Source organism: Myotis davidii, unplaced genomic scaffold, assembly GCF_000327345.1.
Source record: "Myotis davidii unplaced genomic scaffold, ASM32734v1 scaffold3142, whole genome shotgun sequence".
NCBI lineage: Eukaryota > Metazoa > Chordata > Mammalia > Chiroptera > Vespertilionidae > Myotis > Myotis davidii.
Window position 1 is genome coordinate 197496 of NW_006292910.1, and position 16538 is coordinate 214033.

Sequence of the window (16538 nt, forward strand, 5' to 3'; positions counted from 1 at the left end):
GCTAGGCGACTAGACCTGCCTGTGTTGGAAGGACAGCAGAAATGCTTTGTGCCCCAAAGCTCAAAATACTGCGGGCAATTTGCTCTTAAATCAGTCACGTGTCTGGAGCAGCCTGGGGGTGTGGCTGCAGCCGCCACCATCCCGTTTCCCTGCCCCATCACCATCTCTCCTCGCCCACCCCTCTTGGGGCTAGAAGACCTCCCGCACCTGCAAGCAGGGGTGGTTGTCCTGAGGACACGATGCCATTTCAGAGGCTCCTGTTCCCAGACCCACCCAGCTGCAGGCCCCTGGGACGGTGACAGACATCCAGGGCAGAGGGCAGAGGGCAGAGGGCAGAGCGGGGGACACAGGAGGTGCCCACTGCATGGAAGCCGAGTGAGTTCACCCGCGGTTTTCTTACCTCCATTTCTTTAAAGGACATAACAGTACCTAAAGTGAAATCGTAACCATGCCCACCGGTTTGTAACGTATCTGTAAGTCTGTGCTTTCTAATAGCACAAACCCGGATAGGGACTGGCACCACGCAGGAGCTTTGGGGAAGTGAGCTGAGAAAATGCGTTGCAGCGCTCAGGGGACCTCGAGGTGGATTCGTCGCAGTTGAGGAGGGCGGGGGGCGGGGATCTGTTATTGAAGGGACTTTGGAGGTGCAGTGAGTCTTAATGGTGGGGGTAATGGGGCGGGCGGCCAGGATGGCGGCAGCCCAGTAATTTCTCTCTGGGGCCCCAGTTAATTGTGGGACGCTGCAGGTGGCAGCGTTTCTCCTTCCTGCTATTTCCAGGCCAACGCTGCGAGTTTGCCTTTCTCCTGTCCTCCCCTGCGCAGCGTGGGTGGGTGGGTGGGGGGCCTGGGGGCTGCCGGCGGGGAGGAGCGCCTGTGCCCCACAGATCTCTACGGGGGAAGCTGGGGGAACCTGATGGGTGGCAGGGGTCAGGGTTCCTGGGGAGTCCTCGTGCCTCTGACTGCCTAAGGCTTTCAGTTCGGTGGGAGGTCCAGCCGCTCTGTGCTGAGGATTCTCTCCCGGATGCATCACCATAAAAGACAATGGAATCATGGGAAAGCGTTATGTTTCTTGAAACCAGAAATACTGAAGACAAGCTAAAAACAGCTCATTTCCACCCCCACCGCCCCGCCCCCAGCCCCAGGGCACCGTCTTCGAGTTTGGGCCCCGTGCTACACACACCCATGCACGTTGTATAGACAGTTCACACTACCCTGACATGTTCCTTTTTCAGTTTACTTCAAACCAAACGCTTGTCTGGATCCTCATCATTTCATTGCGTTTTCCAGGTTGCCCACTTGCCTGTGTGAGGGAAGAACGGTAAGTTACCGAACTCGCCACACACTCTCCCTTCTCACACCGGCCGCCAGGCCACCCCTTTTAGGTAATCTCGCTGCCACGGACGTGTCTAAGCTTCGCCTCCAACAAGATGCTTTCCTGAGCAAGCCCCTGCCATCAGGGCTGCGGGGTCCACGCACCCACATCTGCATGACGCTCGCTGCCTATTAGCAAAACTGACAATAATAATGATAACACTAAGTGCCATTTGCCACCACGGGGTTGTGTTCAAGTTGGTCCAAAAAGAATCATGACAGCCCAGCCAGCGTGGCTCCGGGGTTGAGCGGTGACCTATGAACCAGGAGGTCACAGTTCGATTTCCGGTCAGGGCACAGGCCTGGGTTTCAGGCTCCATACCCAGTGTGGGGCATGCAGGAGGCAGCCGATCAGTGATTCTCACTAATCGTTGATGTTTCTATCTCTCCCTCTCCCTTCCTCTCTGAAATCAATAAACACATATATTTTTTTTTAAAAAAAGAAACATGACTCTTAGGCCATCCAGACGTTTGTAGAGTAAACGCTCCCGCCCTACAGACAAGGTGCGGATCTTATCAAAGACAGAAGCGGATCCCTGTGCGGTTGAGCAGGACAAACATCACCTATTGTGTCTGTGACCTTGATCACTAATTACCGTGACTTTCTTTTTACCAGCGCTGACTTGTTAAAAGCGCAATTTCAGACGATTTATTATTTGTGGTAATAACACCCGCGTGCTAGCGTTTACTGAGCTCTTTTGTAAGCTCCTGGCACCCCAGGCGTGCTTTCATGCATTCTCATCGCCATGACAACCCGGAGGTTTGGAATCCAGGCTTAGAGACTCCCGCAGCCCCACTGTGCAGCTGGCAGGAGCGGGGGTCCCGTCGGGGCGAGGGTGGGGTCAGGGGGGTTCAGTTTTTAGTGTGGAATCAGCTGTTTAACTCTTGCATTTCTAATGTCAATCTTTTTTTTATTATTATTTCTGGAAGTTACATTTTATTTTCTATGGTTTCTTGGTCCTCTGTCATACTCCCATACTCCCATCTCCCATACTCTCCCAGCCCCTCCACCACTCTTCCCTGAGCCCAGTCCAGTGCGTCCAGCACTAGTCTGTTCCTCGGGAAGCTGGGAGGGACCAGCTCTGTCCCTCTGGAGACCGACAGGGACCCTGTCGACTCAGTTCCCAGGTGTGGCCAGCAGCATCCCGGCCGAGATTGGTGGCCCAGGGGGAGGTGCCTGTGACTGTGTTACCTACACGGCCAAAGGGACAGAGCAGGGGTCATTAGGTCACCAAGCACCTGACCTCAAACAGGAGGCTGTCCTGACCGGGGGTCTCATGGTGGGCCCATGGAATCATGTGGGTCCCTGAACCCAGAGGCAGGAGGGGAGGTGGAGAGGCCACGTAAGGGGGCCCATGAGTCCTCGTTGGCCTGGAGGATGGGAGAGCCACAGGGACATCATGACAAGGACTTCCGACCTACAGACCCCAGGCTGCTTAAGGCACCAGGTTCCACCCTCGGCGCAGGCACCCGGGGGAGCCCCTCTTCTGAAACCTGCCACCCCCATGCTAGGCCTGCTCAGTCAACAGAGGGGCCTGAGACCAAGGGGGGGTCTCCCACGCAGGACAGGCTGTGCTCTCCATGCCCGCCTTATGCGCTCCCCGCCCCACCTGGCTGTCAGCCCCTCCACCAGCATCTAACTCCCCTCTACAAAATGCAGCCATGTCTTCTAATGGGAAGTTTTGTCTATTCACATCTGGGATCTGATCTGTTTGGGTTTTCCGATACCTTTCTATATTGTGTTTGCTCCTTTGTCCTTTTTATCTGTGTCTTTTCCTTCTTTTTTGCCTTCTTTTGGTTTGATTTACTCTCTTTTTTCCCCTCATTCCACTGACTGCCCTTCAAACTACTTGAAGAGGTAGACTCTACTGGTATCATTGGAGGGAATCTAAGTCTTTAATCTATTTCCCATGAAGGGTCTGAAGTTGTTCAACCTCTAGATGAACATTCTTCTCCAATGTCCTGTGGTCCCTAAGACCCTCACCTCTGCTCGCACCTGCCTGGCCTCCGGGACCATCTGGTTATTTCCACACACAAAGTCGACATCGTTATTTTCACGCGTGTTTACGGTTCCCTCGCCTCTGTTTTTCTTTTTACATCTTTATTTCCTGTCTGTAGTAAGCAGAGGTCTGCTTACGGTTTTCCTTTGCCTGGAAAAGTCTGTACTCGCTCTGAGTCTTGAGAGGGAGTTTTGCTGGTAACAGAAGCCTGGGCTGGCAGCATTGTCTCCAAGTTTGATGGACAGCTCCCGTGTCCCGTCCCTGCTGCTGTGAGACTCCAGCTGTTGGCCTGTGGCTGCGCTTCGGGGGGTCATCAGGAAACTGCTGGCTCTCGACTCCCCGGACTCGCAGGCCTCCTCGGTCTCCATGTCCCTGCATTTCCCGGTCACTCTCTGGACCTCTAGTTGTTTGAGCTGCGGGTTCCGTGGGCCTCTGAACACCAGGATCGATGTCTGGAATATCCCCCGGCTCACACCTCCTTCCCGGGTCCTGCCCTGCACGCCTGGTCCCTCCTAGGATATTGAGCGACGGGGGCAAGACCTGCGCATCCTCTTGTCTCCATCCCTTCGTGTTGCCGTCGGTTTCTCCTGGTGTCCCCGCTCCTTGCTGGGTCACCTCCTCAGTTACCATTCCGCTCACAGTGGGTTTTTAGTGTGGAATCAGCTGTTTAACTCTTGCATTTCTAATGTCAATCTTTTTTTATTATTATTTCTGGAAGTTACATTTTATTTTCGGTGGTTTCTTGGTCCTCTGTCATACTCCCATACTCTCTTTCATGTCTGTAAATGTGTCCATCAAGTGACTGTTTATTCTGATCAGATTGTTCCATGTGTCTGGAGTGTGGTTCTGCCCGAGAGGTTTCTGCCGTGCGCACGGCCCCCTCGCGTGGCTGCTGACCCTGTGGTGTGGGTTCCGGCTCCCTGGGCGGGAATGGAGGATGGAGGGTGCATCCCTCCAGAGGGTCTGTGTGTGTTTCTGCCAGAGCCCGAGGCACCACTGGGACAGTGTGTGTGTGTGACCGCACACACACGGGGGCTTTAAACCCTTGAACCAGGGGGGCAGGAGAATGACTTGTGGTCAGAAACTCTGGGAAGGGGGGTTTTCTTTCCTTTGCCCTTCCACTCAGAGCAAGGCCCCCAGAACTCATGTCCCTATTCCTTCTGGGGACCTGGCTCCCTCAGGACGCCTCAACTCGGGGCTTTGGCCCTGACCCCTGCCTGCCCAGGCCCTGGCTGGCTCCTGCTCCTGCCACAGGAAAGCCAGGGCTTGGCCTGCGGGGACCAGAGCTGCCAGGCTCCTGCGGCCTCCGTGACTCACACTTCTCTGCGATGGGGCCTCTGGGGTTCCCCTTAACCTCTCTGGGCTCAGCCTGTGTACCAGGGTCCCCAGGACCGCTCAGTGGGCACCTCAGTGGTAGGCAGCTGGCTCAGATGGCTCCCCTCACGTCTGGCCTTCCAGCCCAGCCCCCGTGCTCACAGTTGACCACCAATGGCCTGGCCGTCCTCTCCAGGGCCACCCTCCTCTCTGGGCACGGCCCATCCCCCACAAATGGCCACCTCCTCACTGGGATGGCCTTCTAGTCCCCTCTCGTCCTGGCAGCGAAACGTCACTCATTCTTCAAACCTCTGTCTCCGGAGGCTTCCTGGTCCTTCTCTGACTTTGCGTCATGTCGCTGACGCTGCCTCGCACCTGTGCTTGTTGGTCCCTGAAGCTGAGGGCCAGGAGGGCAGTAGGGGGGTGGGGGGTGGGTGCGGGGACTTGAGCCCCAGACCCTGGTCCAGCCTGTCAGCAAGGTGACGGGGTGCCTGCTCTACCGGCTGCCGGATGTGTGCGGGCTCATCGCCTCCTCCCAGCGATGGGCCGAGGTTGTCAGGGGCTCTCGAGCCGCGCAGGGCACGGTGCTGACGGCACTGCGGTGGTCGCGTGCTTGTCCCCTGGGCACAAAGGCGGCCGTGGCTGCCCAAGGCCCAGCTGTGAGGGACACGAAGCGGCCCTGGTTTGTTCTAAAAAGGCCTCTTCATCGAAATGAGAGATTTAATGTGCCATGGGCCATTTCTTGCAGCATCAGCCTTCATTAGTCAGCTAATGTGGCCGCGAGGAGCGATGAGGCGGCCGCGGGAACAGATGGCCTGGGAGCCAGCAGCACGCTGTGACGAGGCCGCGCACCCCCGGGGCCAGGAAACCGGGTTACTGAATCCGCAGGCCGTCTGCCGACTGCCAGGCGCTGGCGGCAGTCTCCGGGGCCCTGTGTCCCCTCCTTCTGGGTGGGGGCCCTCCTCCGCCCGCTCTGTGGTTTCTCCCATGCGCCTCCGCGTGTGGCCCAAACTCCGCTCCTTGAGTGGCCTCGGTCACCCTCAGGCTGCGGAGCCCGGGTTCGGGTCTGGCTGTGGTGCCCACCTCCCGCCCAGGACAGCGGACAAGGCGCAGTATGAGCAAGCGACGGCGCCGCTGGCCAGGCCCAAGGCCGTCTGTCTGCATGGCAGTGAGGGGCTCCTGGGGGCTCCCTTGTTTGGAGGAAGAGAAAGGAGCTGACACTGACAGGGCAACCCACTCGGAGGGGCTGTGCAGCCCTAATCAGCCCTCCCTCTGGGCCGACGCTCCCATCTGAAATGATAGCTCTACTCAGGGCCTGAAGCCCCAGGGAGCCCAGAGGGCACTGTGGTCACAGCAGGAGCCCCAGCCACCTCGGGGAGAATCCACTGGTGTGACAGCAAGGCCCAGGTGAGAGAGAGCGGGGCCGGGCCGTGTCCCAGGTGACAGAGAGCGGGGCCGGGCCCGTGTCCCCAGGCCTGTCCATCAGAAGCTTCACGCAGCCCAGGGCCCAACGGCCTCGCCTGGGAGAGCCCACCATGACCCCATAGATCCCAGCATGGAACTCCTTGAAAGTCCCTCTGGCTCAAGGTCAAGACGGTAAGGTTTGTCCCCCGACAGCCCATCCTCTGGCGGCCCTGCGTGGAGGACCCCCTCCCCCCCTACACACACACTCCAAACACTTCCCAAGAGCAGGGGCCTCGCAGCCAGACCACCTGGCAGGGGCTGTGGCCACAGGAAGCAAACACTGTCCCTATTCATAAAGGACCACTTCCTCCCCTCCCCTCCAGGGAAGATGGCCTGCTGGGACAGGCCCCGGAGACGGCCGGGCTTTCAGAGCTGGGCAGGCCGAAGCCATAAGGTGCCACGTCCCAGGTAAAGTCACCCAAGCAGTCCTGCCCCGGGGAGCAGTGCCTGCGCGCCCTGATGGCCCCGTCTAGCGGCACCGACTGCCCCTCCTGGGCTTGGCCAGGGCCACAACGTGCACCTCTCACACCAGCGAAGCTGCCCGCTGGTCACGGGACTTGATGCCAGGTGGGTAACCATGGCCACCCTCCTCTCTGGGCACGGCCCATCCCCCACAAATGGCCACCTCCTCACTGGGATGGCCTTCTAGTCCCCTCTCGTCCTGGCAGCGAAACGTCACTCATTCGCCCTGGGCCCTGAGCTCCCCTCCCGCCATTTTCCCCAAGTGTCTCCCGCCCTCTAAGGTGGGATTTCTCACTGCTCTACCAGGATGCAGACCCAGGACGACGCTGCTGCCTCCGCAGGCTTGAGGCTGACGTTCTCAGTCGCTCCAACAGTGGAGTTTTCTCTCACGAGCTGGGCAGCAGGTGGCACCATGGACAGGAGGCAGGCGGCCTCCGCACACAGTTCACCCACTCCCGCTGGCACATCCCCTCCCACAGCACCGCACGGTGACCGCACACCCATGACGACAAAGCACTATTTTCCCTTAAAAAGGGGTGACCACAGCCCATACTGCTTCGTACAGCTTCCAGCCTAAAGGATGCTCCAGCATAGAAAAGGCGCCATTTCTAGGATTCTGCTTTCTAGAACATTTATTTTATTAGTAACGTGTGAATGTACAAATGGAATAGAATAAATATATCATCACTTCCGCCTGCACAGCTGACACCAAGGGCCCTGCGTGTTCACAGATTTCCGAAGCCTGGGAAGGAGACAGAGAATGGAGGCCGCAGCCTCGACCCCACGTCCTGGCTGCCGGCTCAGCAGAAGGGCCATGTGCCCACGCGCGTGCCCATGGCCGTGCACCCAGGTGTCCCTGAAGTCAGGGGTCCCAGTTACAGAGGGGACAGGGCGGGCCCCCTGGCAGTGTTCCACAGCCTACACACCTGCCCGGGGCATCCCCTCACCCCCAGCCCCGGGTAACAGTTCCGAGGCCTCAGAAAGGGCCCCTGGAGAAGGACAGCCGAGGACAGCTGGCCTGCTAGGCCCCTCCTGCCACACAGGTCGGGGTGTTGAGTGACAACCACAGATGCAGAGGCAGCAGCTCGGCGTGGGGTGAGGACGTTTCTCTCTGCTTGCACAGGCCAAGTCGCTCAAGACCTGCGTGCAACTTCCCGGCCCTGACAGGGGAAGAGCGACCAGTCACAGGCCCCTCCCACCCGCCCTGCAGGCAGCCGTTCACCTCCCTCCAGCTCACAGGAGGTCTCGCTCAGGGCGAAGGGCAGAACTATACTGTGCTTTGGGGCAACAGTGAGTTACAATGACTGACCCACAGACTCAAGTCACACCGAGCCCCAGGGCCCAGCCAGGTCTGCGGCCTCCAAGACGGGAGCTGCTCGCACACGCCTGCCGACTCCCTGGAGAAGCCAAGGACGGCCGAGGAAAGCACGCCGCGGGCCCTGCTGTGGCTGACACACGGCTTCAGACCCTGACAGAAAAGACCACCAGAGCCCCCAGTGGCAGTGCCTTTGCATGGGCAGCGAAAGCTAGAAGACACAGGAACAGGGGCAGCTCCAGGCGCAGCACGGCTCCCGCTGTGCTCATGTGGCCATGGGCTGTGCATGCGTGTGTGGCCTCCTCGGGCCTGAGACCCCGAGACATGACGTTTGCCTGTCTAGCCACCAGCCAAGGGCAGGAGCAACACCACAGCGACATGTGACGTTAGGGGAAGCCCCGAGTCCACCGCGGGTACAATGGGTGCCGGGCACGGGCCTCCGAGTGCCAGCTCAGTACACAACCTTCCAGTGTGTGGGCTGCTCGCACTCTCTCTCCAAGTCCCCACAGAACCGGTTGTATGTAGTCTTGGGGTCCAACCCCAGGATCTCCCTTTCCTCGTGAATCCGAAAAGAGAATGTTGAGACAGAGGTGCCGATGAAGAACCTGCAAAGCAACAGAGGGGTCACCAGAGTCGTGCACAGAACTCACCAGTCACAAGCACAACCCCCCGGCCTGAGGCCCCGGGCCCAAGGCTGTCCCCACGGCCAGGGCGGCGGGGAGCCATCGCCTGCAGCCACCAGCCCCAGGATGACAGCCTGGGCACAATCGCACCAGGTCTGCCCTGCAGGTCCGCCAGGTGTGGGTCTACAGGAGGCCGGCCTCGTAGCCCTCACCTACAATCTCCACAGGCTCTGGGGGCGGAGGGGACAGAGCTGGCAGGCTCTCACTCAGAACCCGGGGTGGCGGCCGAGCTGCAGGCTGTCTCTCAGCCCCAGCACCGCCATCCCCGCCACTGGGGCTGAGCCTGCTCCCCGCCCCCGGCTCGGCGGAGGAAAAGGGCCCTCACCCGGGGGAGCGCCCGGCACAAGGGCAGATGCACCTGCTGACCCATCAGAGCCAAACGGCCTCCACCCAGGAGTCCGAGAATCCTGGCGCAGGAGATAAGCTGCTCCAGTGCTACTTGCCGTTTTACTCCAAAAGTTCTTTCTGGCCTTCCCCCGGGGTCAGCAGGCACAGAGTCCTCAGAGGAGCCCACAGGGAGGCCCGGGACCCACCCTGCGCGGCTGCCTCCCCCAGGACAGTCCCAGGCCGGGGCTGCTGCTGGCCTGCAGGCGGGGCAGGTCTGGGAATGAAGCTGCCCCACACTCACCCTCCAGCAGGTAGAGGAGGGGGTGGGGGAAGCAATCACGACAGCACAGCACGGGCCACGGGGACGAGACCAATACCTGACAGCAGCCTAGGGAGTGCCGGTGACAGGGCCTTCCCGGGGGCAGGGGGCTGGGCAGTGGCCCACGCACGGCACGCAGGACTCTCTCCTGTGACTGTGGAGACTCATGAACCTGGTCACTCACGCACCTGGCATGCGCGCAGACCCACTGGTCGATGATGGCCACGCCTCCGTCTTTGTAGAGCTCCAGCTCCTCCCACGTGGGCTCAAACCTCACCATCTCGGGTAACAGTCTCTTCAGCTCCTCATATTCTGCAAATTGAAAGGTGCGGCCGTTGAATGGGGATCTGAGCTGCCGTTGGTGTCTGCTCACCAGGATTACACGCATGCCCTGTGACACGCTGATGCTCCAGGAGCTCGCAGAGGGCGGAGAGGACACCACCACAAAATTCAGGTCGCCCTCCCAGCAGCACAGCCGAGGGCCAGCATGCATGTGGGTCTGCCCAGACACAATGGGGGCGAAGACGACAGAGCCAGGGCTGCGTACCCTTCCTCACAGCGTCTGTGGCCACAAACACTTTGTCCAGCCTGTGGGTCTTCATGAGGCTGCGTATCTTCTTCACGGCCCCTTCCAGGCTGGGCACGTCCTCCCGGTGGCCCCAGATGAAATCCTTCCTCCGCAGGTGCACAGCGAGGTAGGGGCCCCCCAGCGAGGAGCCCAGCTCCACCTGCAGAGGCGGGACATGCTGGGCACGCCTGGGAGCTGGGGCGGTGTCCAGGCGCTGCCGCTCAGGGGAGGCGGAGGGGACAGAGCTCCACACTCAGCGTCCCGCACCGTGTGTCTGTCTGAGGGACCCTCAGGCGGACAGGATGTTTCCTAAGGCCCTGGAGCGACCAATTACCGTACCCTCTGATCTCAGTGCAAGGAAACAGGTAAATGAAACAGACAAATTAATTGAAAATAAAAACCTCCCGCCCAGCTGGTGTGGCACAGCGGTTGAGTGTTGGCCCGTGAACCAAGAGGTCACCGGTTGATTCCCAGACAGGGCACATGCCCTGGTTGTGGGCTTGATCCCCAGTAGGGGGTATGCAGGAAGCAGGAGGCAGCCGGCAGCAGATCGATGTTTCTATTTCTCTATCCTTCTCCCTTCCTCTCGCTCTCAAATCAATAAAAACATTTTTAAAAATTAAAAAAAAAGCCTTCCACTTAACACTGTATTTTTCCAGTAAAGACTACCCACATACCTATGCCATTCCATTCTAAAACAGCCACGTGTCGTAAGAGGATAAGCAGGTGAAACTGTGTTCCTGCCTATGAAATAGTTTGCTCTTAAAAACCACAGTGAAAGGTCAAAGAACCACGTTATACTTAAAAACTATGTCAATGTGAAAAAGCAACATAACATTTCTTAAAATTAAATTATAGGAAAACCCAACCTTTCAGAAAAGAAAGTGTGTAAAGGGATGATGCTGGACCGAACATGTCAGTGGTGCTTCTGTGCGGCTGGACGAATTCTGCTATTTTTCCTTTATTGCTCTTGTATTATAGACACCACTGAAGGTAACTGGTCATCTTTTACCGTCTGCTTGCATATCTGTGACCTGATTTTACTCTAACAGCAACCGTCTAGAACAGGGGTGGGCAAACTTTTTGACTCGAGGGCCACAACGGGTTCTTAAACTGGACCGGAGGGCCGGAACAAAAGCATGGATGGAGTGTTTGTGTGAACTAATGTAAATTCAAAGTAAACATCATTACATAAAAGGGTACGGTCTTTTTTTTTTTTTTTAGTTTTATTCATTTCAAACGGGCCGGATCCGGCCCACGGACCGTAGTTTGCCCACGGCTGGTCTAGAACCTGCGTAATTTCCCGCCCATTTCACTGAAGAGAAACTGTCCCAGCCATTCCCCTAGGTTTGCACCAGGACCAAGTGCGCGCGTGTGGGGGGAGGGCGAGCGTCCTGATGACCAGCACCTGCGGTCGTTACAGTAATGAGCGAGGACTGCGCTAAAGGGGCGACAGTGAAGGTGACAATCTTGCCACCCCCTGCTGTAAATTAAGGGTTTGTCATTACACATCTCAAGAGATGACTTACATTTCCTCTAATTAGAGAGAGACAGAAACTACCTTCAGCTTGGTCCAGTCCTCCTCGTCGGGGATCCTGTCGGCCTCGTTGGTGGAATTGAGATATTTACTTCTGAACTCGTCGCCCACGGCACGCAGGTGCCTGGCGAACACCATGCTCCGCCGCGTCTGGGGGTGCGGACAGGGCAGCTGAGCGCTCTGCCCATTGGCCCCCAGGCGGGTGCCCAGCTCAGCCCCCACCACGACCCACCCCACCCAGCCCACCACGGTCTTAAATGCTCAAAACTAAACGACGGAGAACATGCAGCAAGGCCCGCAGGCAGCACTCACATCCCAGTACTCCTTTCCCCCGTAGTGGTCGTGGAGGAGGTTCTCCGCTCTGTCTAACATCACGGACCTGTTTTTAAACAACAGGAAAGAAGGCTTAACTTTAAACACATTTACCGACGCGCGCTCCACAGGGCAGCCTCCGAGTTGGCCCAGGGCCAGAAGGCACAGGGACGAGCTCGGAGAGGGCACGAGGGTGCACGCGGGCACGTACCGCTGCCCCTTTAACACCATGCTCCTGAGAGGGTTCATTTCTGGGTGGTTCTAGGTGTCCACGGAGTCTCGCCTGTCCTAGCTAATGCACCGGTGTCACCAAGCCCACAGTGACTAATAATGCAAGACGGTGTGAGCAGCAGTGGCTCCAAGGAGCACCCCTGGGGATCAGACTGCACCGCCGCAGAGCCCCAGGGTGTGGGTGCCGCTGCGCCAGCTCTGGGGCCCTTCCCTGGCCTTTCCCCGGGGACACGGAGCCTCCTCCTGGATCCCAGGGCCGTCCTGCCTCACTGCGGAGTGAGTGTGGGGGCGGAGGCCAGGTCTAACTTTCCAGCAACCCCACACAGGCCACAGCCAGGAGGCATTCCAATGCCACCAGGACACAGTGCACATGTGCACATACACATGTGCACACACACATGCACATGCACCCACATTCATATGTGCTCATTCACACATGTATTTACCCATGCATGTGCATGCATGCATGCCGCCACACACATTCACACGTGAACATGCACATGCACACTCTCGTTCACTGACCCAGGACGGTGCAGGCACCTACCGTGCTGACGTGTTTTTCAAAAGCATAGGTGCAATGACAGAAGCCGATCCTTGAACAGACAGACAGGAAACGTTTAGCCCCCTTGTTTCTTCATAACCCCAAAACCATCCCCTGGAAAAGAAGAGCCACAGGACCCCTCAGCTCCGTTTGTTCCCCAGAGGCAGTCAGTACCACCTGGATGTGCACGCAGACCTGAGCCTCAATAAACCCAGGAACTCTCAGTGAAGGTCCCGGTTAGAGGGAGTGATGCTGTGGGGAGGATTTCTAGAGAAACCGTGCGTTTCTCTGACTTGGTGAGACCACCGGAGCTCTTTTCAGGAATCGGGGCGTAAGGCCAGGAGAGCAGGGCCCTCCAGAGGGAACCTGATGGAAGCGACCCCTCAGGCTTCAGTGCCCGCGGTGATGTCACAGTCCCTACAACACTCCTCTAGAGCTGCCCTGTCACTCTGCCTGGGCACCCGCCTGGGGGCTGATGGGGTGGAGGTCTTCCGAGGGCCCCTTAGGACTGGGGTGACAAGGCCACTCCCAGGACCTGGTTCAAACGCCATAAACAATGTGGGGAAAGGTAACACTGGTGTCCAGGTGACCTGAGGCATCTGTGGGCAGGGAGCCAGGAGGCTGGCTACACGCGGGGAGTGTGGTCACGTGGCCCCATGTGCGCTCCAGATGCCGGGATGACCTCCGCTGTCACAGGCGGGGCTCGCCGTCGTACCTGTAGTACTCGTGCTTGTCCTGCGAGTACAGCGGCGGATCGAGGCAGGGCCGCTCGTCAACCTTCTCCTCCCAGGGGCCCTCTTTCCACCCTTCTGCGTAGCTTTGCAGGACATAAATCTGGTCAATGAAGGGCCCACCGTTCTCTGGAAGAGACCACGAGCTGACGGTAAATCGTCGCCAAAGCACCGACCGAGGATTATCACTGCAGGGCCCCTTCTTTCCAAGGACTGAAGGCGGCCTCAAAAGTGGGGCTTCTGACAGAACGAATGACATCGGGGCCCAGGGTCCCTGGAGGGCTGTGGGTGGAGCTCTCCAGGCCTCATCACCCTGGCCTCTTACAGCACCGGGGCTTGCTCCCCCTCTTCTCTTTATCCCTGTACCCCACCTCCCTGAGGTAGGGCTGGCCTCCTGCCGGCCACAGGCCCCACTCACTCCTTCACCCTCCTCTCCGGGGGCTCCCCCTGGGGCTGGCCTCCCCACTGTGCCTCCAGTCATCAGCGTCTCCCTCCCGGGGGCCTCTGAATAGCCATCGCCCAGGGCTTGTTCTTGACCCCTGTGAGGCCATTCAAACTACATCTTGGATGCCCTTCAGGGCCTTGGCCACCTGCCCCTCCAACACTGTGGACCCTTCCAGCTTTCCTTTCTCCACGCACCTTCACCACCTCAAACACTGCCGGTCCCAAGGGCTTATTTATATTCTTTCTTAAAAATCCTCACTTGAGAATATGTTTTTATTCATTTTAGAAAGAGGGAGAGGGGGAGGGGAGAGGGGAATCAATGTGAGAAACATCGATCAGTTGCCAACCGTACACGCCCCGCCCCACCCTGAATGGGGACCGAATCCACAGCCTAGGTATGTACCCTGACCAGGAATTGAACCCACAACCTTTTGGTGCACAGATAATGCTCCAACCACCGAGCCACCCAGCCCAGGCAGCTTCATTTACATTCTTTATTTTCTGCTCCCCATTCCTCACAGGAGCTCCAGAAGAGCAGGGGCCTGTGTCCCCACCCACTGCTCTCACCTACACCCAGGTGTGTCCGCCACATCTGTGGTGGTCAAAGATTTGTTCGAAGATGGAAGGAATGAGCCAGTGACAAGAGAGCCACAGCAAGTGACATTCCGGTGTCTTGTCCGCGTTGTCTCACTGGGGCCCTGACATCTGCACGGCGGGGACCTGACACTGAGCTCCAGGGCTCCCCTCACAGTGAGGGACCGTGATACGAGACCGAGAGGCTGGTATGCGGCCAGGTGCTCTACCGCACACCCCCAGACTCCATCCTAGGATGGGCCCGTGTCTGTCCCCTTTTGTAGGGGAGGAGACAGCTGAGCAGAGTCAGCTCGTCGGATAGGGTGGAGGCAAAGCCAAGCGCCTCACCCAGGGCACTCCATCTCCCCTCCCCCTGGTGGCTTGAGGTCCAGGGATGGGGCCTGGACAGCAGCAGGGAGGACTCCTGTCTCCTGTCCCCACACACCTGCAGTTTCCAGTCGTTAAGCACAATTCAAATGGCTAAGGCCCAGACCCGTCCCTGTGTCCGTCTGTCAGGAAACCCACACCCCACCCTGCAGGAAGGCGAAGGGCAGGTTCTCTGGGAAGCGCCGTGGCCCAGGTTCAGAACCAGGCTTAGTCAAGTCGGACTAAGCACCCCGCTACATCTCCCCTCTTGGGCTGGGGGGGGAGAGTCCCTAGGATGCCCTGTAAGTCTCAGAGTTTGCCTCTTCTGAGAAGACACTATGTCGTTCCAGGCCTGCAGCGCTCACAGAACTTGAAAAATGAAGATGTGCAAGCCATCATCCTCAGTGTGAGCCCCGATTCTAAGCTGCCCAGATCCCTGCAGAGTAGGAAACCAAGCAACGTCACAGAGTAGTGCCCACCAGTAACTGTGACAAGTATCAGCAGCTTGAAGACCGTGAATCGTCATTAATGCTAGTGTATCAGGGGCTTAAAGAGTGTGACTGGCTCTCCTAGGCCTCTCTAGGGAAGCAGAAAAGACAGATCACTGATATGTTAAGTTTATGTCTTCTAAACAAAGCAACAGTAAGCTCTAAATACCTTTACTCTAAGAAAATCTTCAAGCAGGACTAAATAAATGACGCATCGTCACGAGTTTCACCAGCACTGCGGTGGACATCGCCAGGTCAGCGCCACACACACGTGGTGTTTTGGTAAAATGGCCTCTTCCGCACGGAGCTGAGAGGAGCTAGGACAGCCCCGGCCTCCGTGGCAGCGGCTAACTGCACTTCCCTGACTCCCAGGCTGTCAGAGGCGAGGAGGCACAGAGCTCATAACACTTCAGATCTACTTCCCTAGAAAAATTAAGGCAAAACCAAGATCACTGGTCGTGTGGGAAACAGAAGGACACAGGGCCCCTCCACCGAGCAAAGGCTACGACGTACAACCACAGGCCCAATGAGACGGCCCGCGGGCCTGGCCTGCCATCCACACCAGAACCACCGCCTCACCTGCAATGAAGTCCTCGTATTCCATGACGGGGATGTTTTTATTGAGACTTTCAAGATCAAAGAAGTCGGACCAGGGAATCCGGACCTGGTGAATGTCGGGGCTCTGCCAGTGGTAGAGGCGGCCCCAGGGGGGCAGCACCATCACCCACTCCTCAGACTTCATCAGGATCTTCAGGAGGGAGGCCATGCGAATGTAGACATCCCTGCGGAGGTTGAAACCCTCCGGGGGGTTGACGTCATACAGAAGATACCTGGCAGGGGGGAGCAGGACAGCGGTACCTCAGTGTGGAGGGTGCTGGACAGAAAACCCGGAGGCACCAGAGAGCCATAGGTGATCACCCACCCCCGATGCGTCCAATAGCTTCTAGTCTGTGAGGTGGAGCCAGCGGCCCACCCACTCCCATCTGACCGAAGGCTTACAGAGCCCGCAGTCGGAGCACCATGTGTTTAACAACTGGCAGTGACTGACAACGAAGCCCCGCCGCCTCGGTGAGCAGAACCCGAGAGTCAGTCCTCCCGTGGTTTTCAAACTTTTTAGCCTCCAGCCCATTTTACACTCTCAGTAATTACCGAGGACCCCAGGAGGCTGTTGTTTACGTGGGTTGAATCTATAATTCCTGCATTAAAAGTGAATGCAAGAACGTTAAAAGGCATTTGTTACTTCACTTCAAAGGAATAAATCACTACATATTATTAACCCTTTCCAATAAAAAGTAAATGTATATTTTTTCAAAACAAAAATAACTGGTAGGAAGAGTGGCAATGTTTGTAAATTTTTCCATCTGCTGCTGCATCCAATGTGTTGTGATATCACAGGTGGTCTGGAGCCGGGGTGGGGTGGGCGAAAGAGTGAATAGGCAAATTCCCCCACTCCGGTATTACCACTGAAATGGTATGTCCAGGGGTCCCGGGA

The 16538-nt window shown here is 57.7% G+C and overlaps 1 protein-coding gene across 2 annotated transcripts; it reads right to left on the reverse strand.

Moving 5' to 3' along the window:
• Positions 1-7220: 7220 nt before the first annotated feature.
• POFUT2 (protein O-fucosyltransferase 2) lies at positions 7221-16236 on the reverse strand. Of its 2 annotated transcripts, XM_015565704.1 has the most exons (8): positions 15626-16233; positions 13160-13304; positions 12448-12558; positions 11673-11739; positions 11385-11510; positions 9803-9983; positions 9444-9567; positions 7221-8531 (listed from the first exon to the last, which is right to left on the reverse strand). In XM_015565704.1, exons 1-8 carry the CDS (start codon positions 15810-15812, stop codon positions 8378-8380), a joined length of 1095 nt encoding a protein of 364 aa, XP_015421190.1. In that variant the 5' UTR covers positions 15813-16233; the 3' UTR covers positions 7221-8377. The 2 variants fall into 2 exon arrangements, with proteins under 2 accessions (XP_015421190.1, XP_015421191.1); XM_015565705.1 differs by lacking the exon at positions 13160-13304 and having other exon boundaries at positions 12448-12496; positions 15626-16236.
• Between the last annotated feature and the right edge of the window lie 302 nt (positions 16237-16538).

What these genes read in the sequence shown, in the direction of transcription:
- POFUT2 (XM_015565704.1), bottom strand. Translation starts at nt 15,812, where the DNA reads ATGGCCTCCCTCCTGAAGATCCTGATGAAGTCTGAGGAGTGGGTGATG. An exon ending in TTGAAAAACACGTCAGCACG is followed by an intron (nt 11,740 to 12,447) that starts GTAGGTGCCTGC and finishes GTTTAAAAACAG; the next exon opens with GTCCGTGATGTTAGACAGAG. An exon ending in GGGGAAAGGAGTACTGGGAT is followed by an intron (nt 11,511 to 11,672) that starts GTGAGTGCTGCC and finishes CCGCACCCCCAG; the next exon opens with ACGCGGCGGAGCATGGTGTT.